A 21,172-nucleotide genomic window follows, 5' to 3' on the forward strand; every position below is an offset into this window, starting at 1 on the left:
GAGATTTTTTAAGATCCCAGTATGTTCACAGTGTTTTTTTTTTCATAGCTCAATTAATTCAGTTTTCACAGTGGCAAAGCCAAGTTTGCATACTTTGGTAATTCGAGTGTTTAATCATCAACGGAATAAGCATATGGAGTCCATTTGAAGTTGCCTTTGTCACATTTGTTGTTTGAGGCATATTCACCTCTGAGCTATATTGGAATAGGATGTGGCCTGTAGCATCAATCAGAATAAGACATTTGAACAATATTTTAGCACATGGCCATTTAAAAAAAATAATAGATTTTGTACATTCATTCATATAAATGTTAGTATCTTTGGAGTCAAAAATGCTTTTTGTGTTATTTTAGCCTTGGAAACTAATATGCAATCATGTTCTGCAGGGTTTATTTCCCAAACTTTCAGTTAAATGTCGGCTTTGTTTGATGGTGCTGTTGATTGGACAGAGGGCTTTCTTGAAGTGTTTCTTGTGTGTATGTCATGAGCCTGAGAGCCCATTTCATGTTTACCCAGTTTGATGTGTACAGTAGACCCTCTGATGCCACAGTTGTATTTCTTTCTTCTTACAACATTACATGGCAATAGATATATATTTACAAGACTCCAAACCATGGAGTGATTTATCAGTGTAGTTGTACTGTATAAACTGGCCAGTGACATCTATGTAAATTTAAATCCCCCTCTGCCGATTGTGTTATGAAATTTGATGCTCTGCCTAGGTCTTCTTCAACGTTTTGATTTTCCTCCCCCTAGACTCAAATCGGCGGCAAGAAGAACACAGTGACGCTGCAGAAACTAACTCCAGAGACAACATACTCTCTCACGGTGACAGCTGTTTACGGCACTGGAGAAGCCCTGGACTTAAATGGAGAAGGAACCACAAGTGAGTGGCTAGCCAAGGAGTCCTCAGACTGGCATGCTGGATAATAAGGCTTGTGATGTCTTTTATTTATCTCACATTTCACCGCGGTTGAGTGTTTGAGACTGTGTGTGTTCGATGGTTGCTTGGGCAGAGCCTCTGGGCGGAGTGAGGAACCTTCAGGTCACAGACCCCACCACCAGTTCTCTGAAGGTGAGCTGGGAGGCAGCCGAGGGCAATGTCCGCCAGTACAAGATCTACTACGTACCTGCCGCAGGCGGTGTTGAGGAAACGGTAGGACACAAGTCTTAACAAAAAAAACTTGATACAATAAAATGTATGTCATGGTGTTGGTTATGCAATTGTCATTCTTGATGTCTGAACTTTTGTTCTGGTTGAGTAGTTCCTTGAAGTTACAGTTGTAGTGTGTAAGTGGCACAACCTTTTGATGATGTCTGTGTCTGATAGATGATCCAGCATTAATACATTATGTGTACTACACTGTGCAGTAGGAGACTGATGAGAGTTTTGGTTTCTTGGTGCTCCTAAAGGCTCAGGTTTCTGGTAATACAACCACCACCGTTCTGAGGAACCTCATGTCCGACACCCTCTACACCGTCACCGTGGCACCCGTGTACCCTCAGGGAGAGGGCAAGCGAATGTCTGAGAACGGAAAGACATGTAAGTCCAAATTCTCAATACACACATTGAATCCAGATAACATGTCATCCAATCAAGCATTTCTTTGTTTTGCACCCCAAGCATGCAGCCTGTTTCCAAGGTAGCCTGCAGGGTTTGCCTCTGTCAGTAGGAGCTCAGATCTGGCCCTGTATCTAAGCATGAGTCAGCTCCAGCTCCAGCGGATTGATTACCCAGGGTACCATGCCTACGTGTTAGCAACCCTATAAAAGTGTCTCCAGTCTGGACTTAATGAGCTCCGTTTATGGGGTGTAATGACTGGTAGTGATGCCATTGCCGTCGGAGGCAGATGTGAGTAATCGGCTTCCATTTAGGAAAGAGCAGTCATGACAGGGGGCCTTTTTTATTGCTTTTGACCCATTGCTCCCCTTGAAGAATTCAACAAAAGGCTATTTCATTTCAGGGGTCTTTGGGGTCATTTTGTCCTTCAGTGATGTCGCTATGTTAGCAATATGCCTCTGTTGCATGTATGCCGTCCTAAATGGCCACAGGCCTTCTGATATATATATATAATAAGCCTGACTGGGAAAGAATAGGCTGTTGTGATTTTAATTGTTTTATGGCCTTATTATTCAAGTGTGTAGGCTTTCTTCTTGGCATCTTGCCATTCTTAATAGCGGTAAACAATGAGGCATTCTGTATCACTTACACCATAGGTTTTAAACATCTGATGTGGTTGAAAAGACCCTTGATTGTGTATTTCATGGTTTTATTACATGGCAGTGATCCTTGGCAATGAGTTTAAAGGCAATTTTAACCAAAGGTGGTAAAACCTTTTTTTAATTACATTTTGTGGTGAAAAATACAGTTTACATATACCAGGTAACTTTTAGGTTAGAATCCCTGTCTGTTTTCATTTTCAGCATCTTGGTTCTGAGCTGTAACTAATCAGCGTTATTCTCAAGAGTGCTGTTTGTGTGTATAATTAATGGTGCATGACAACTCTCACTTTCTACAACCCTCCCTCTCTCTCTCTCTCTCTCTCTCTCTCTCTCTCTCTCTCTCTCTCTCTCTCTCGATCTCTGTCTTTGTTTTTAGTGGAACGTTCCCCTCCCAGAAACCTCCAGGTTTACAACCCCACCACAAACAGCCTGGATGCACGCTGGGAGGCTGCCTCTGGTGAGGTCCTGCAGTATCGCGTGGTCTATGCCCCCCTGAGAGGAGACCGGCCCTCGGAGTCTGTGAGTCACCAGCCGCTGCCTGCAGCCCCCACAGGCTTTCCCACAGTCTCTAATTTAGCAGAGCAGCTGGGTCAGAGGGCAGGGGTCAAAGTGCCTTTACAAGGTGCTCCCTAAAAGCATTGTAACAGCTTCCATTATTCAACTCATAAATAGACTGGAGATCCTCTGCACATGTGTCGTACATATAAAAACATTGTTCTACTTTTAGTCAAATTGTTTGCGGTTGTTAAGGCCTGCCGTCCTGACGGGTCATGTGACCCACAGAGTGGGTGTAAAGCGCTTTTGAAAGCAGACTGACCCATCAGGCTGCTCTAACTGTGTAGCTCAACACTGCATGAAAACGAACATCTGTCGGAAACATTTGGAACAAAAGGCCACTTTTTTATTTGAAGGCGCAAGAACATTACATTGCAATCCATTGGTGCACTCTTTTTTATTTCGTTATTAGCCACAATGCAGCCTCTTCCAAGGCCATAGCATTTTGCATGAGGGGAAAAGATAGACTCTGGTCTTACCTTTTTCCAGCAGACCAGCCAGTTTTCCACATCTTTCGCAATGTAGCTCGATTCACATAACACAGCCTCACTTATGCACAAAGGGGTATATTGCAAGTCTGCAACATATCACCAAAAGTGTTCAGACTCAAGGACAGCACTAGCACTTAGCGGTTATAATTAGGAGACGCAGGGCATAATTCAGCCTCATGCAACAGGTTAAGGGGCAGATTCCACGCTGGCCAGATGAGTGGTGGTCTCTAGCTGCTTCTTCTCAGCCATGACACAGTGTAGGAAACAAAGACAGGATAAGCAGAAGACAGAAGACTTTGGTTCACTGACACCTCCTGTCATCAGGGGCATGAAGGTCCTGTTTAGGCCTGGAGCTGACCTGCTGGCAAAAAAAAACACAGAGGACTTTTGGCAACCATCAACTCATCACTTGTTCCTCGGTGCAACAACTGTCAGTCCTGAGGCACATCAAAGGCATACTTGCGCTCCCTTTCGCTTTTGCGACGGTAACACAAGTGGCTGTTCAGGGAGGCCGAGCTGTTTGGCAAGAGATATATATCCCCAGAGAGACGACACAAACAGATGTCAGAGACAGAGAAAGGTCAGCTGCAGAGCCGGAGTGGATGGCCCCACAAGGTCCCCGCTTCCTTTCATTTTCTCACAGGAAACCTTCCTAGAACTACATGGCAAGTCTAGTTAGATATTCAAAGTCTTCAGCACATGTTTTTACCATTATGTATGCCAGTTCTCCCTCATAAACTATGGAGTCTAAATACAGCCCTTGAGTAACCTTATGTAGTATACCCACGGTGTATAGGTATGAATTAAAATACTCCCGAGCATGCCAAACAATCTGGAGCCCCTGAGAGAGTGTGAGCCTCATCCCTGGTGTTTCCCTCTAGGTGTTGGTGCCAGGGAACACTCTCACCACTCCCCTGGAGCAGCTCAGCCCAGACACCGACTACTCGGTCAGCGTGGTTGGCCTCTACGCCGACGGGGAAGGCCCTGCTGTGAGCTCAAATGGCAAAACACGTAAGTAGCAGACCTTTATGTCACACCATTGGTGCAGAGTCGACACTAAGTAAAGTGAGAGGCTTAACTGACATTGTTTTTTTGTTTGTATGTGTCAGTGCCACGCAGTGGGCCCAGGAACCTCCGCGTCTATGATCCGACCACCAGCAGCCTGACAGTCAGCTGGGAGCATGCTGAAGGGCCCGTGCAACAATATCGCATTGGCTACGCACCCACCACTGGAGACCCCATTGAGGAATTTGTAAGTGGCCTCAAGGGGTAACGTAGCCTGCTACATTGTAGTTCAGCCCAGCACACAAAGCAGTTTGATGCTGTTTGATAGTTTACACCATCGTAGATGTGTCATAAGTTTAGGTGAAATACTTTGCAAGTCCAGGTATAGGGTTTGAAGAAAATTGTTTTGTTGTTCTTTGTGCAGGCTGTTGTCCCCGGGAACCAGAACAATGCAATCCTGCCCAATCTTGATCCTGATACCCCTTACAAAATCAACGTGGTTGCCATCTACCCCGATGGACCTGGAGGAGAGCTCTCTGGAGATGGCCACACATGTAGGAGCTTAATACGTTCAAGCATTTGATCATACCTGAAGCACACACATGTGTATGCAAACATATAGACATATGTATATAAACTCTGTTATGAGTATGTAATGTATCTGTCTCTAATGTATGGAACTCCTGCTCTCTCTCCACACTGTTGCCCCTGTGGGGTCTTATTAGAGTCATCAGTTAGTCCAAAAGGCAGCGAACATCAGAGCAGATTATTGAAACGATAGCAATCTTTGGTCTTTGCCCATGGTCATGAGCGATCCCTGCCAGGCCGCCTGAACTGGCTGTTCTCCACAGGGAGAGCGGCTGAACTGGCTGTTCTCCAGATGGAGAGAAAAAAGAGTGGAGAGAAGGAACCCAGGGGCAGGTTAATGGTAGTGAAGTGTTTGCAGGCGATCTCTCACTGTGTTTTTCCTGTCTCTGATGCCTCCCTCCCAGTGGGCCTGCTGGCACCCCGGAACCTGCGTGTTTCCGATGAGTGGTACACACGCTTCAGGGTGTCCTGGGACGCTGCCCCTTCCAAAGTTAAGGGATACAAACTGGTCTATCAGCCAGAAGGTGAGAGTTTTTTAATGCCAGATCCCTTTGGTATAAAAAAAAAAAACTAAAAAATAGCGACAGTGGGTGTTTGTAGTAAATGTAATTTCGTCATATAAGTGAGAACAGTATTGCACACAATCCCAGTATCGTTAATATTAAGTGTCATCAAACAAGGTGAAATGTTTGGTTTCTCCAGGAACTGATGAGTCCATGGAGACCTTTGTTGGAGATGTGACCACCTACCACCTGCACAACCTGAAGCCTGGCACCACTTACGATCTGAAACTGTACGCTCAGTATGAGGCTGGCTTGAGTGGAGTTCTGCCTGGACAAGGAACTACTCGTATGTACCTCACATCCAGCTCTTTTCACATGAACTTCTCTCCCATTTGAATAACAGATTATGGCAGAAATTAGAAATGAGACATTTTATTGTAACTATATTTTTTAATATATGTATCAGTAATCAGAGCTATCAGAGGACTTCCAACTCTGTCTCATCTCTCTCTACAGTGTTTCTGAATGTGACTGATCTTGTGACGTACAATGTTGGGTACGACTCCTTCTGCATCAAATGGACACCACACAGAGCAGCTACCTCTTACAGGCTCAAGGTCAACCCATTCGACCGTAAGTCCAAAGAAAACCATCTTCCATATCCTCATTTTGTACTCTACAGCTCTTGTGAGCTAAAAGATCTCTAAGTCCAAAGAAAACCATCTTCCATATCCTCATTATGTCGAGTACAGCTCATGTGTGCTATTAGATCTCTAATGCAATTTGTTTTCTTAACTGACTCCAAAATTAGCTCTTGCACTCACCATCTCTCTGTCTCAGTCGTGCACATTTCATGGCCAAGCATATATAATGTTTATTGACATGTACTATGCCCCAAGGAGCAGAAGTAATCCACCCACCTCACAGTTGTTTACTGTAGTTCTTGGTTTGCATGCCCAGATAATCGAGGAGCTAATAACTTCAAGGTTCAACTGTTATAAAGTCTAACAATAAAACATTATGCTCATTTCAACTGCGCTTAGATCCCCCTGTTTCTTATTAGCTCGCAGACTTGAGGAGAACTGTAAAATAGAGCTACATTATGCTGGAATATTTAGGTCTGAGTATGGTAGCAATTACAGATGGAAGCTTAGCCGCTTGCCAAGTTGAAGCAGTCTTGTGTGTGTTAGAGGGTGGCTACTGCTTTAGAACGCCATAGTCTCATTCTCCATAGGGTACCTGTTCATCATCTGCTAGTGATTCTGTTGAGAAGTCATTTGTAGAGCGCATATACTATTTACCAGTGGCACATTTTCTTCATACATATGCCTGATGTAAATGTTTTATATAAATTGTCGTTTAGTTGAGCAAAAACAGAGCACTTGCAGTCATTACTACTTTCTTAATGAACCAAAATACAAATAATTATGCAGCTGCTCGATTAAGGGCGAATTGCCTGTGAGGTATGAGTCACTGCAGTGGCATTTATTAAAGACTTCAGTCTTATCTGATGTATCCTAGACTTATGGTGCCTCTCTTCCACTGTGCCCAAGCTAAAGTTGCTCTGTCTTTCTCTCACAGCTGCCAACAGTGGCGCCCAGGAGGTAACCATTACAGCAGCGGAGAGCCAGTACTGTTTCGATGGGCTGACTCCAGACGCCCTGTACAATGCCACCGTCTTCACCCAAACCCCCAACCTGGAGGGCCCTGGAGTTAGTGTCAAGGAGAGAACCCGTAAGGACGTTTCCCCTCGAATCAGATGATTGCGATGCTCTTTTTTGACCACCATACCTAAAATGTATATGATTCAATCCCTTAATGTTGTAACCTTTGGCTCTCTCCTCAGTGGTCAAGCCAACAGAAGCACCAACCGAGCCCCCGACCGTACCTCCACCACCCACCATCCCCGGTGCCCTGGAGGGTAGGTTTCAGACAATCATCTGTTTAAACTTCCCATCTATGTGGAGTGTTTGCACAGCAAACTCAACATGTGCTTCTCTGCCACAGTCTGCAAAGGTGCCAAAGCTGACCTGGTGTTCCTCATCGATGGTTCCTGGAGTATTGGGGATGAGAGTTTCGCCAAAGTCATCCAGTTCGTCTTCAATATGATCGGCTCCTTTGACATCATCAACTATGAAGGCATGCAGGTGCGTGGCAGACCCCCTCATTTACACCTCAGCCAAACTCCTTCAGGAACACCTCTCTGTCAACAGGCATCGGTGTGCTGACTTTTGTTTTTGTGGAAACAGGTGTCTTTCGTGCAGTACAGTGATGAGGCGAAGACCGAGTTCAAGCTGAACACTTACCAGGAAAAAGGAAAGGCCCTGGCGGCTCTACAACTGGTTCGCTACAGAGGAGGAAACACTAAAACAGGTAACAAGTAACTAGCGTAGATATTAAATACAAATAATACAATGTTAGAATTAAACATAAGATACGCTTCTCTGCCCTCTTTGTTGATACATTTAAAATGTTTTGGTCATGACATTGAGGTCACTAATAGCCATGCCCAGTCATCACATTTCCAGAGGGCTTGAATGAGAAGTATAGTTTTTACTGTTCAGGAACTGTTCCAACTTCATTTTGTTCATTTGCCTCCATGATCTCAGTCAGTAAATGTTCATGTTTGGATCAGGTGCTGCTCTGAAGTATGTCAGCGAGAAGGTCTTCACCTCAGACAGTGGCATGAGAAGGCCCGTTCCTAAGGTCCTGGTTGTTGTCACCGATGGACGTGCTCAAGATGACGTGAAGAAGAGTGCAATGAAAATCCAGCATTCTGGTAAGTCAGAGAAATCCTCAGAAATGCATCCCAAGGATATATCAAATGAAGAATAAAATTGGCATAGACCTATGGTAAAGCTGACAAGACATTTTGATCACTGGCTTTGCTATTAAGCCTTTGCTTGACTGGTGTGTGACTAGGTTATGCACACATTGTTCCATTATTATTCAGAAGGTGTAAGTGCTGGTGTCTAGCATTAACCATGATTGTGGTTGTCTGCAGGTTACAGTGTGTTTGTCATCGGAGTCGCAGATGTGGATGTTGTAGAACTGAGAAACATTGGAAGCAAGCCGAGTGACAGACATGTCTTTGTGGTCGACGACTTTGATGCTTTCACAAAGATCCAGGATAATCTCATCACATTTATCTGTGAAACTGCAACGTCAAGTAAGACCCTATCATCTTACTTAATTTATAATAAAACAATGATGACCACTGAAAGCATGGAATTTTTTCACACCATGTTGTATTCTGCCTTTTCAGCTTGCCCATTGATCTACCTGGATGGCTTCACAACACCTGGTAAGAATGAGGACAGAAAGGACAACCGTTCAAAGTCCAACACCTTTATTCTTTCTGGGAATCTATACATTGATTCTTGTTAACCTTTGACCCAGAACAAGTCACAGATTATTTAATGTGCATTTAATCATATTCAAACCAAATTAAAGTAAACATTAATTGTTTGTATCAGGACGTTTGTGCGCTCAAGCATGGGCTATACAAGTTGCGCTGAATGAAATGTGATTTGTAGGTTTCAGGATGCTGGAGGCCTTCAATGTAACTGACAAGACATTCGCCGCCATGAACGGAGTGTCCATGGAGACAGGCACATTCAACAGCTTCATCACCTACAGAGTTCACAAGGACGCATTCATCTCTGCTCCCACAAAGTAGGTGGTGTGTGCTCACTGAAACTGCAGTGATAGACCTTCACGCTCTTGTAATGTTCGCCATTATTTTTAATGGCCTTTGAAGAGCAACATCAGCTGCAGTCCTCTTGACTCACATTAGCAACACGCTCAGCCAAGCATGTGTGACTGTGAGAAAACGATTTGATTTTGGGATATAATGCTCCCATGATGTGAACTCCCACGCATGTCATAGTAAGGGCAACATTGGGGCGTTAAGGTCAAGGTTTCATAGTCACACAAGAACCTTGCTGAAGCATTACCGGCCAAAGCAGCCTCTTGTTAATTAGTCTGTAAAGATTTCTGTTTTGAGCGTGGTATCGACCACTACACAAATGGAAAAGTTTCTGTAAAGATTTGTGTTTTGAGCGTGGTATAGGCCACTACACAAATGGAAACGTTTTTTGTAATTATTTATGTTTTGAGCGTGGTATAGGCCACTACACAAATGGAAACGTTTCTCACAACAGAGGGAGGGGAGAAAATACTTCTAATGTGCTGTAATTTTTTAAGCCTGGGAGCGATTTTGGGTCTTTGTTCGGATTTGTGGGGACGGTGGGATTCTGTCTTCATCTGCCTCCCAGGTCACTTATGCATCAGATTTGAACCTCTTTGGAAGGACTCAATAAGGACCTTGGAGAACACCATAGCTGACTATGATTTAACTGAGAAAATATCATGTACCAAAAAAAGAAACTGGTGGTTGTCCATATGTGAATAAGGGGTGTGCCATTGGTCTCCAACTCTCATGCTGGGCAGGGGACCTCTTTCTAGATACAACCCACCAACAGCTGTGATTATTTTTCAGCTTTTTACTGTGGTCAATTGGAGCTGTTATGCAAGCTATGTCAAAAATGATTGCAGGCTTATGATTATGCATTTGCCAATCACAATGCAGAGGACATCCATTAACTGTGCTGGTTCTCCTGAAAACGATACCTTAGTAGTCTCAGTTGCTTTTAATTTACATTTAAAGAGAGAGAAACTAACGGCTGGCCACACACTGCATTTTGTAAAACTGAAATGTGTCCTTGTGGTTTTCTGTCTGCCAGAGGACAGAGTAGTTTAGGCATGGATGTCTGCAGTTTATGGACTTTGAAATGTATGCTGTGTTTATTTACAAGTCATATTTAAAAGCTAGGCACAGTAATGGAGCACCAGGCTCTAGTCTTACATTCCCTGAAGTATCATTTACTTGCTTCAGCAAACAATGGAACCATTCAAAACAGCAAAGTTAGTCAAAAGAAAAGAGCTGAACTTTTTCATTTCCTGGTTTTCCCAGGGAGATCCACCCAGACGGACTGCCACCATCGTTCACCATCGTTCTGCTCCTCCGTCTCCTGCCTGACACCCCCACTCAAGCTTTTGACATATGGCAAATTGCAGATGGAAACAACAATCCAGAAGTTGGAGTCACTCTCAACCGTAGGTCCCCCATTTCTGTGGCTAGCGTGGAGTACATCACTAACTAACATGACCACCATCTGTACTCACTGGAGATTCTGAACCCCCTCCCCCCTCCATACCAAATAACAGTGTTTAGAAAGTTTGGCTGTTTAAATGGATCCCAGGCCCAAAAGTTGCATTGATCTCTCACATTAATTGCTTCAAGGAGGGGCTCCAAACCTCCAAATGAGCATCTGTATCTAGCACTGGCAGAATGGGACCCTTTCTGCTGCACTGCACGTTTTAGGCACTTTCCTTTCCATGTCAAACTTGGCAGCGTTCAAATAAAGGTTCCAGCATCGTTACTGTTTCAGACATTTCACTGCATTGCCTTCTCTTAATGTTACCTTCTAGTTTTGTGTACCATTTCTCTGATCTTAATACCCCCTTCCCTCTCTCCAGCCTCCAGCAGGGTTATCTCATTTTACAACAAGGACACCAGGGGTCAGCTTCAGACAGTTTCATTTGATAGTGACCCTGTGAAGAAGATCTTCCATGGGAGCTTCCACAAGGTAGGCACCATTTAAACTGACCTCAAATGCTTTCATATAACTGCAACCAGACTAAACAGTCATAAGTGGTCTTTCCCTTCCTTGTGTCTTTGGAAGAGCCCTCATTGGTTCCTATAGTTGGACCATGTTGACATTTTTGCTGCTGATTACAGGGCCGGTCCAGAGAGAGTCCAGAGCATTTTTCTATTCTAATCAGCAGATATTTTCTCATGATAGATATCAGAATGTAAATCCAGCTAGCTTAAGTATTCCAGAAACATAATCGCTACAATAGCTTGAAGTATTTAAACATTTCACTGGCTTTCAATTTTTGAAAGAACCCTGGGATTCTTAATGGTTCTGTCGATAGTCATTCTGATTAATAATGCAGAGAGTGAATAAATATGTGGTTGTTTGTCAGAGGGCTTTTGTTGACCTCCATGACCTAACACAAGCTGTAAACAGTTTGTTTTCAGTAATTGAGGCCCATAGAGCGCCTCTCAATGGTCCCAATGGCAGTCCTGTACGGGGTTCCAATGACACTGGGGTTCCAGGGAATCCGTGCATGTTTAGACGAGCTGTATCTGGTTACGCCATTCTTAATCATTCACCACTGGAAACAGTGGGAGTCCTCCACAAAGAGTGGTAGCTGGATGTTTTGGAATGATCACTTGGGATTATTAATAGGCTGTTTAGCAAAGGCAATAAAATACATCCCCGGTTTGTTTTTCTTTCTCTGTGGTTGGAAACAGATTTCGAACTGAATTGGTCACTGGTCATCAAAGAAATGTTCATTACACTTTTTATTTCAGCAATATAATGATTGGCGGAAAGTACGTTGTGGTTGCAAACCAACCAAAAATGTACAGAGAACCAATGCCAGTGATAGATAGTATTGATATGCTTATGCTAACTGACTTGGATTTTCACCTTGTTAAAATGTTTGTGCCCGCTCACCAAGTCATATTACTTGCCACCATCACACACTTCAGGCTTTGTTCTGTTGTAAGTATGCTTGTAAGTTATCAGATTCTAAACTGTGTCAAACAAGTATGGTTAAAACCTTTTTACACTAGTAGATGTTCCTCAAAACACTTTTGAAACACTATGGAACACTGCTCAAATGTAAGTCATTTCACATGAAAACATACCTTTCAAAGGTCATGAAACCTCAGGCTCACTCACATAAACATGTCATAGAGCAATGTGCTGTCGTGACTCATTCACCACATAGTTTGAAACACACTTGGAAAACTTTAGAAATCTATGGGATCAGTGGCCCTATCCCTGTGCGCACTTTCCCAGAGAAAGAAAGCATCATGACTGAGGTATGGGATTCTGCATGAGGCTGAGTACTATCTATCTCTTTTATCATCCTTTGACAGTGTTTAGAGAGGACCTTGTTGGAGTCTTGTAGAATTATTGTTCACCCTTGATAACATAACACTAACGATGCATGCTGAGCCCTCACATTCATTGCCTGTGGCAAGTTTGAGCCACACTAACCTACAGCGGAGACCATCAAAGGGCAGGGAACATATACTATCCTGTACACAGCTTTAAGTTTTACCAAAGAGTTACCCTCTTAGTGGCCTTGTACACTCAACAGAACATATTCTGTCCAAAGCAGACATAAAAATAATTAGAGGTCCTTTCAGAGAACATCAGAGAACAAGTTGGGAATGCTATTATTCCCTACTGTTGCTGTAGTGCCTGGATTACAGTTTAGCCCTGGCCAGTCAGTTTATTGGGCTGTAGTTGTCGTCCTTTGGGTCCAGAAACCGTTAGAGCACTGCAGTGGTCTTCTGTGTGTTCAGTGGCTTCCTCCTCACTCACCACCGGCCTCACAGAGTAACCTCAACTGGCCCAAACCACCCTGACCAATGGGAGAACTTAAACTCACCATAGAGGTCACAAGATTAAAGACTGCTTCACCCAACAGGGGAAAAAGATCTGAGCCGTACACTGAAACCATGGAGCTGTGAGGACTTAACAGTCATAACAGTGAGGGTGCTCAGAACTGTAAGGACTTAAAAGTCATTACATTGAGGGTGCTCAGAGCTGTGAGGACTTAAAAGTCATAACAGTGAGGGTGCTCAGAGTCCTTCTGCCATGCATCTGAAAAGCAGGATTTCTTTCCTCACTGCCATCCTTTTTGAAGCAGTCAGCTGATGACTGTATCAGATAATGGTCAAATCATGTGGTTACTGTTTATTTTCATGGGCAGCTTTAATATATTGTGGACTACCTTAAATTCAGCATAACAGTGGAGCACTGAAGTTATATCCATGCCAGTAAAGGAAGTCTGATCATAGAAGGAAACCATGTTCGGAAAACCCAAAATGATGGTTTCACTCAATGGAGACTTGACCCTTTGGAAATCTTTAATGCTTAGGATTTACATTTCTGAAGGTCTGTCAAGAAAAAAATTGTGATTTTGTGACTGGCATTGACAACAATTAGAAGAAGCCCTTGTTGGCATAGTTACCTGTAGTTTAGTGGCTTCAGCAGACAACTAGACGATTACATTTGCTGTAAAAGGTGTTAACTACAAAAAATAAATAACAACATTTGCACTTTATTATCTTGATGTTTTTTCAGGTTTTAAAACTCTACAATTGCTGTATTATTATCCTAAAAGCCTCCAGACTCTCAAACTTTCCGTTCGTGTATCCGATGTGAACGTGCGCCAGTATTCACATGCAGTTAATGGGAGCGGGGAGAGAGGCCTTAGAAATCAAAGCAGCTTTAAAAGCCCTCGCTTTGGCCAATCCACCCATGTGCAGCCGCACCACATCTTTGCCTTATCCTTTGTTCTCATGTCTAACTTTTTATACTCTAGCACTTTGTCCAATGGTCTTTTTAGAAATCCCAATGTTTAGTGAAGTATACTAGAGGACTAAATGAATCGTGAAACTGCTTTAACAATCAATGCAATATCTGTGAATGGAATTTGGCCTCTTTATTCACTGGGGAAACCCTTTCAATTTGAGGCGTAGTCATTACATATGTCCACGTTGACCGTTATAATTAATATGAGGAGTTAGGTTTTGAGTTGTTAGTTTGTGGCAGTAAGAAAAATGTACCTATATATCATTCATTTTGATTTGTTACCATCAACCAGTGAATCATACTGTCATCTGTCAAGATGGAGGGCTGATGAATGTGATTATAAACCAGGATTTAAATTAGACCTGACTTTGCACGTTTAACTGAGACTGGGGTGATGATAAGATTGGAGGTGGAGGAGAATTGTAATTGTCACCGAGCGAAAGGGGAGAGAAAATGGAGGAAGAGAGCTGGATAGCCATGCCAGGAGAGCATGAAATGGAGAGAGACAGGCATGGTGGAAACCTGACAGGAGAAGCCCAAAACAGAACCACATGCTGGGTGTTCACAGACACCCACAGAAGCCAGTCAGGAGGATCCAACTGTGTGTGTGTGTGAGAACGGAACATATCAGCAGAGCCAAAAAAGCAGGCTTGTGGGGGTTAGAGAGGGTGTGACTTGGGCCTTCGCTGCTTAGATCATTACTCTCTTCCAGAGTGTTATATTTTCCTATCCTTCAAAGAGGCTTGTCTTCATATTCATGAAATTAGTGATTGCAAATCGGAGAATTTTCCGCATATCAGAGGGATGTCCATTTTGCTTCTTAATACCATGATGAAAATGAGATATGCTGCAACAAAGATTACCATCCAACAAAGTATGGTTTTCCCGGTTATAATTATTTCAACATCAATGTCTGAGATTATACAGCTTTTGAAACTCTCCGTCATTCAGAGGAATACGCTTCAAAGAACTTACTGTTAGTCTACGCCACAGTCTTGGACCTCTTTTCACTTGTGGGCAGTCAACAACTGGGTTGTCATGCCAAGGAAGTTGATTAGTCCTCCACTAATTGCCAAGATAGATGACCTACAGTCTGTGGGTTTGTATCGTTCACTAAAAAGTAAGAAAGTCAGCTGTGTTAAGAGACTGTTTGTCAGATGGGTAGACCAAGAAATGCAACTATGAAGGAAAGTATGGAAACAAGAGTACTTTTGATGGCATACCACAAAATTACGTAATACCAAGATGTGGTGAAGCTGTTCTTGACAGGAAATGGCAACAAAAAAGCCTTTTGGTTCTCAAGAACAGTACGGAAAGAATGAGCTGGAAGGTTGCACCTCTTGTGTGGCCCTGGTGTTACACGCTCATGCAAACAAGACGAAGGGTTCTGAGTTTGCGTCCTCCCGGCACCATTGATCAGAAAACATCTGACACAAGCTTTTCCTTCACTTTTGACCACTGGCCTACATAATGCAATAATAATCTATAATTGACCTAATTGTAGGCCCAAGTCTCTAGAACGACCATTATTGTTAATTGCAATGTCTTTCTAAATATAGTTTGCAATAAAATGGTGTTCTGAGATGGGTTGAACCAGTTCGTTTTCTTTTTAGTTCAATGTATGAAAGGGGGATATTTTCCGTCTCCTATATGTGTCTTGCAAAAGTTTTAAGTAGTCTTGAAATAGTAGGGACTCTGTACAGTCCCAAATCATTATGACCACCGCGCGACAGCGCTGCGGCGGGCGGTCATATAGGTTTAGTCATTTTTTATTAATTTTTTATTTATTTTTTTTTGCCGATTTTCTGTCAACGAACTGGGACACTGAAACACCTGGGTGCACGAAATTTGGTGGGCATGTAGCCCCACTAGATTAGCGTGGAACCATTGATTTTCGTTTTGATCCGTTGCACCCCCGTCGGACTGGACCCCTTTTAAAGAGGGTGGGGCGATTCAGTTTTCTGTGAATAAGTCGAAAACCGTAGGGCCTAGGAGGACCACATTTTTTTTGTATGTTGGTCTTAAGAGGCCACGTCAACCATTCCACTACCACTTATTTCATGTATAGCGCCACCTAGTTACAAATGAAAAAGCAAAAATGGAGTGTTGTAAAAAATGTTAATTGTAAGTTGACAAGGTCAGAATTGCACGAAATCGGAGGTGTGGGATCATTATGACACCTTCTGATTGCATGTTAAGTTTCGTGGAATTCCGTTCTCGGGGGGCCTACAATAAATTGATTTATATGATTGTACACCAACTGGCCTATAGGTGACGCGACACAGTTTTCTTCGAATATCCCGAGAACCGTAGGGCCTAGGAGGGCCAAATTGTTCTTGTATGTTTGTGTTAAGGGGCCATGTCAACCCATACCATAACCAGTCATTACATGTATAGCGCCACCTAGTTAAAAATTCAAAAGCAAAAATTAGGTGTTTTAATCGCACATCAAAGTGTCAAAGTGCTAGAAAAATTACCAAATTTGCCAGGGACATCAAGCCTGTAACCGTCCATCTTCGGTAGTGTTTTTGTCCATGGATGGAGCAAAATGGCTCTGTAGCCCCCCCTAGAACATTGCAAAAAAAACCTGCGCATTGGGGTTATTTTGGCGTAGCTTGACGGAATTCGGTACACATCTTCATCATGCTTGGATGCAACAAAGAGTCTCTTGACGCCATGGTGGCAGGTCCACAGGAAGTCGGTCATTTTGAGTGGAAGATGCGTTTTCGAACTCCTCCGACAGATGTAATGGTAACGCCTTGAAAAGTGGTCAGGTTACTCTTCAGCCATGGGCGACTAAAAGTTATAGATGATTTTCTCATTAGTCGGGATGTATGGGCGTGGCAGACCGTCAAACTTTGCCAACTTGCCAGTGCTTGCCACAAAACACAAAGGGCCTGATTTACTAATATGCGAGCGCTGCTTAATCTGCGTTCGCATATTAACGCACTGTGTTTTTGCGCATTTTCCGTGGTATTTATCAAGCCAGATCTGCGCTGGGCAAACTGTGCTTACTCCGCCCTTTAAAGAGCCTGATTTACTAAGATTGATTTGCGAACGCATCTTAATCTGCGCCTTTGCCAGGCGCACATTAACGCACGGTGATTCCCCGCATTTTCCGTGATATTTATCAAGCCAGATATGCGCTGGACAATCATTATTTAGCGCACCGTTAATAGACTGGAGAACTTGCCAGCAAGTTACTACAACCATTGAGATTCGAGGAAGAAAAAACTAAGGTTCAGCGAATAGATAGCGAGATAGATATATTGGTTCACGTTCGCTCGATCACTGAACCTGATTCAATGGGTTATATTGTTGTTTTGCCCGCCATCACCTACAGCGAGATGTTTAAAAGAACACGATTATAAATAATATGCTATTGGTGGCATTAATGCATAAACTGTTTATTATAACAATATAGATGTGTACATGGCGAGATTAATACGTTCTACAAGGGACATGGGTTCACTACAATATATCCCCACTGAAACAAATACAAGTAGCCAGGCCTCTCAAAATCACCGTTGCTCAATCATGGATAGATGGCACTATTCCGGAAGATAAAACTGTCATGGACAGACCACTACCACGTAAGTAATGGTCATGTTGGCATCACATATGACCTGGACATTCATTAAATATGTGTGCTTTCTGTTTCGGTAACCGTGTTCGTGGATTGAAGGTGGGACTGTTTGCATGTGGGTGCGATCAATTTCTCCAATTACGTTCGGAAAGTTTAATTTCATATTTATGAATATATGAATTATACGAGTTGAAAAAAATATTTCTGTTCGCTGTATCTGTCTATGTGTTTGCCTTGCTGCTGCCATATCAACGTTTTCAGACTCAGTGGAAATGCGCTTCTTGGTTAAGACGTGCTTTTATGAGGCGGAGAATTAGCCTGCAATTCAGAGATGTGCGCTCGCCGGGCAGTTTAGTAAATACCACGCAGTTCATCATGAGGCGCACTCCTCCCATTAAATAGCGCTTCACGCCTACGTTACCACCCACGTTTCCGAACCATCCCACTTGTTTGCAGGTACACACCCTCAAAGCGTTAATATGCGACTCTACCCCTTAGTAAATACCGTTTTATGTTTACGACCGCTATTTTACGCCAGAAATGGGCGCAATCCTGTTAGTAAATCAGGCCCAAAGTCTCTTATAACTCTTGCATACATTGTTTTATCCAGAGAAAATGTCTTAGGGTGGACGCTGGATCCGGCCCGAATGCGTACATATGCCTGACTGATATCACCTATAGCGCCACCTGTTGGTGGTTGGAAACTTCACTTTGTTTCCACACCTCACATGTGACTGAACCAATTTACACGCACAAAACACATAAAAACACACAAACACACTGACAACCATGACTCATTCTGTGCCAAAACCTACTGAACAGTTCGGCGGTCATATTTTGTAATGCTTTGCGTTACATCTAGTTTCTACAGGATCAGTGTTTAACTGTTGCATTGAAAGATTAAGAATGCTCTTGTTTATTTATTGCTGTTTTCCAGCTTCATATCACAGTCACCCCAAAGAATGTTAAACTGAACATAGACTGCCAGGAGGTCGCCGAAAAAGAAATCAAGGAGGCCGGGAATGTCTCCACAGATGGCTATGAGGTTCTCGGCAAGATGGCGAAGTCTGGTGGTGCTAAAAGGGAGTCTGCAACAGTAAGTGAAAAATTGCTGGAAAAAAATGCACTGAGTGTGATCCCAGGAGGATCCACTATCTGAGTGAATCAAAACCCCCATTGTTTTGCTTTGAGTTTTTTGTCCATCAATGGGCTATTAAAACTTGGCGAGTCCACCCACTGCAGAATGCCCTACGCTAGACGCATAGTTGCACAGAACACTTGTTTATTACCTGCCCAGTGTACTGTGGGCCCTGCGCATGTGGCCATGTTTTTGCATTCCCCATTGCTTGGAGTCAATGGAAGCCATCTGTAACATCCGTTTCTGCCCCTTTTTTCCTCTCTTCTGCAGTTCCAGCTCCAGATGTTTGATATTGTCTGCAGCTTGGCCTGGACCACCAGAGACAGATGTTGTGACCTGCCAGCGACGGTAAGTGGTGCTTCAGTACAGATAGACTCGCTGGGAGAGAGGGGAGGATTTGTCGTTATGCAACCCCCCCCACCTCAGTTGGATCACTGAACCCTGGCAGGAAGAGAGCTCAATCTTCTTTCACTATCCCCATGCCTTCTGATGGAGCTGTTATGGGTGTCATTAGAGTTGCTCTTCTTCAAAGGAGTCTTGACAGTTAAGAATGGGCTGTGTGCCTGTTGAGAGACAAGTGAGTGATGAAGAAAAGTGTACTCAGTTTCTTGTGTTGTGGTGCATGTTATTGCATGCACATGCATGTGTGTATGTGTGCGTGCAGATGTAGCATGCAAGTGGTTGCCTGAGAATGTCTGTGTGATTTTTCGTGTCAGCGTACCACTCGGAGCATCTTAGTGATGACTAGTCAGTGTGTCTGCTCATGACTTGCATTCCATCGTATTTCATAGATACTCTGTTTGGTTTTCCAGACATGCCACATTAGGTTATCACTGCGAGGATCTCCTCAGATGAAGTGAAGTCGTTTTGATATGAAAAAAGGGTGAATGGTCTTCCAGTAATGCAGACAAGTTGCCATTGCTAGTTTGTTCAGCCACGCTGTACAGAACGTTGCTGTCCCTGGCTGCCTGGACTTTTGTCTTGGGAGTACAATATGGCTCTATATATTTCTGATGTTGCAGAGATAATTGGTTTAGATGTCCATAAATGCTTACCCAGTCAGGCAGAACAAAGTCAAATGAATGGACTTTATGTTGTGTATCCTAGTAATATTCTACACAGTACCTCATCTATACAAAGAGAGCATACGTTTTAACCTTTAAATTATGTCAGTTAGCAAGCCTTTTTCACAACGGTTCTTTTCAGTGAGCAAGAACTTCTTTGTGTCCTCACCCTAATGTGTTTGAACAGTTTCTGGGATCTTTCCCATGAACTCAAGTGGGGTGGCGGAATGCAATTTCCTGCTTCCTTTTGACCAGTGATGTGGTGCTTCGTGTCTGAAGCCTGAGTCCAACCTTGGACCCATGGGTCAGTGGATCCCTCTCCTCAGCTACCAGAGGGAGAGCCCCACGGAGAGCAGCCGCCTAGAAAATGTAATTTTCTGAACCCAAACTCATCTCTCACTCTCTTTGTCTTCTTCTCTTTTTACCACCCTCTTCCTGTCCTATTTCCCCTCCCAGAGAGATGAGGCTAAATGTCCGGCTCTTCCCCACTCCTGCACATGTGCACAGGATAGCATTGGTCCTCAGGGGCCCTCCGGTCCTCAGGTAAATCCATTATACCTCTCTTGTCAGTCATCAGTCCCCCCAAAGTCATTATCTCCCACTCTGCATGATGCCTGTGATGATGTGAAAGGTGTTCCGTTACAGGGATGGAAGGGCATTTTCCCTCCGTCCATTAATGCATGCCTGCTCTTTAGATTTAGCCATAAAGAAGGGACACCTCCTATCCTCCAATTATTTTTGCGTTGGACCAAGAAAGTGAACATTGTGTTAGCAATAGTAGCATACATGTCTTCCACTGGTAGCTTATAGATCCAGCCAGAGAAAATGTTACCAAAGGCAGAGCAGGAGAAATGAATGGTGAATAGAAACTCAGAAAAACCCTTGAGCAAGCATGCAATGTGCATGGACCATAACCCTCCACAGCTGGGGGTCCTGAGGGCTTCAGCTTTATGTTCTGGATATGTCTCCAGGCAGAAAGGGCAGGGCTGACTCTGTTCTGTGCTGTCTTTTCAGGGAGCCCCTGGCACCAAGGGCCCTCGTGGAGACCGAGGCGACTCAGGCCCTTCGGTAAGTAGCCCCATTAAATAACTTGTCCTCCCTTCTGAGATAGAAAAGAGACCATGCACAGCTGTGGAACAATGGCCACCAAGTGGTAGTCTGCATCAAGTGCACTCACACAATACACACACACACACACAAACACATCTGAAATCATTTACTCCACTCAATCACACATACTCCCACCATGTGATTTAAAGGTAGCTAGCTAAGTTTTTTAGATTCAATGGGAAACAAGGCCTCTTTACTTTGCCATTACTCAGTATGGGATACCTTAGAGTTTTCTGGGGGAGTTGTCAGGAGGCTTTACTCTGTGATGGCTTTACTGCTTCCAGTTCTATATTTGCAGCAGTGTGATATGTTTTTTATTGTTCTCTTAATTCTGCTAGGGTCCAATTGGTCCACGTGGAGAGCAAGGACTCCTCGGTCCAATGGGGCCACCTGGCCCACAAGGACCCAGTGGACTGTCTATTCCAGGAGAGCCTGTAAGTCTAGCAT

General features: G+C 43.6%; 1 protein-coding gene across 3 annotated transcripts in view; it reads left to right on the plus strand.

Moving 5' to 3' along the window:
• col12a1a (collagen, type XII, alpha 1a) overlaps positions 1 to 21,172 on the plus strand; it is a 59,036-nt gene that overhangs the window by 31,200 nt on the left and 6,664 nt on the right. For all 3 annotated transcript variants that reach the window (XM_080850116.1, XM_080850118.1, XM_080850117.1), the window contains 25 exons: positions 757 to 886; positions 1,017 to 1,156; positions 1,414 to 1,543; positions 2,600 to 2,742; positions 4,151 to 4,280; positions 4,379 to 4,521; positions 4,699 to 4,828; positions 5,267 to 5,386; positions 5,565 to 5,711; positions 5,882 to 5,998; positions 6,947 to 7,099; positions 7,212 to 7,286; positions 7,373 to 7,512; positions 7,615 to 7,738; positions 8,001 to 8,144; positions 8,370 to 8,534; positions 8,631 to 8,669; positions 8,902 to 9,040; positions 10,341 to 10,483; positions 10,907 to 11,016; positions 18,351 to 18,509; positions 18,822 to 18,899; positions 20,072 to 20,158; positions 20,630 to 20,683; positions 21,064 to 21,159. In XM_080850116.1, the coding sequence (XP_080706242.1) occupies positions 757 to 886; positions 1,017 to 1,156; positions 1,414 to 1,543; positions 2,600 to 2,742; positions 4,151 to 4,280; positions 4,379 to 4,521; positions 4,699 to 4,828; positions 5,267 to 5,386; positions 5,565 to 5,711; positions 5,882 to 5,998; positions 6,947 to 7,099; positions 7,212 to 7,286; positions 7,373 to 7,512; positions 7,615 to 7,738; positions 8,001 to 8,144; positions 8,370 to 8,534; positions 8,631 to 8,669; positions 8,902 to 9,040; positions 10,341 to 10,483; positions 10,907 to 11,016; positions 18,351 to 18,509; positions 18,822 to 18,899; positions 20,072 to 20,158; positions 20,630 to 20,683; positions 21,064 to 21,159 (3,036 nt within the window). The remainder of the gene's footprint in view (positions 1 to 756; positions 887 to 1,016; positions 1,157 to 1,413; positions 1,544 to 2,599; positions 2,743 to 4,150; positions 4,281 to 4,378; positions 4,522 to 4,698; positions 4,829 to 5,266; positions 5,387 to 5,564; positions 5,712 to 5,881; positions 5,999 to 6,946; positions 7,100 to 7,211; positions 7,287 to 7,372; positions 7,513 to 7,614; positions 7,739 to 8,000; positions 8,145 to 8,369; positions 8,535 to 8,630; positions 8,670 to 8,901; positions 9,041 to 10,340; positions 10,484 to 10,906; positions 11,017 to 18,350; positions 18,510 to 18,821; positions 18,900 to 20,071; positions 20,159 to 20,629; positions 20,684 to 21,063; positions 21,160 to 21,172) is intronic.

Source organism: Sprattus sprattus (genome assembly GCF_963457725.1).
Source record: "Sprattus sprattus genome assembly, chromosome: 13".
NCBI lineage: Eukaryota > Metazoa > Chordata > Actinopteri > Clupeiformes > Clupeidae > Sprattus > Sprattus sprattus.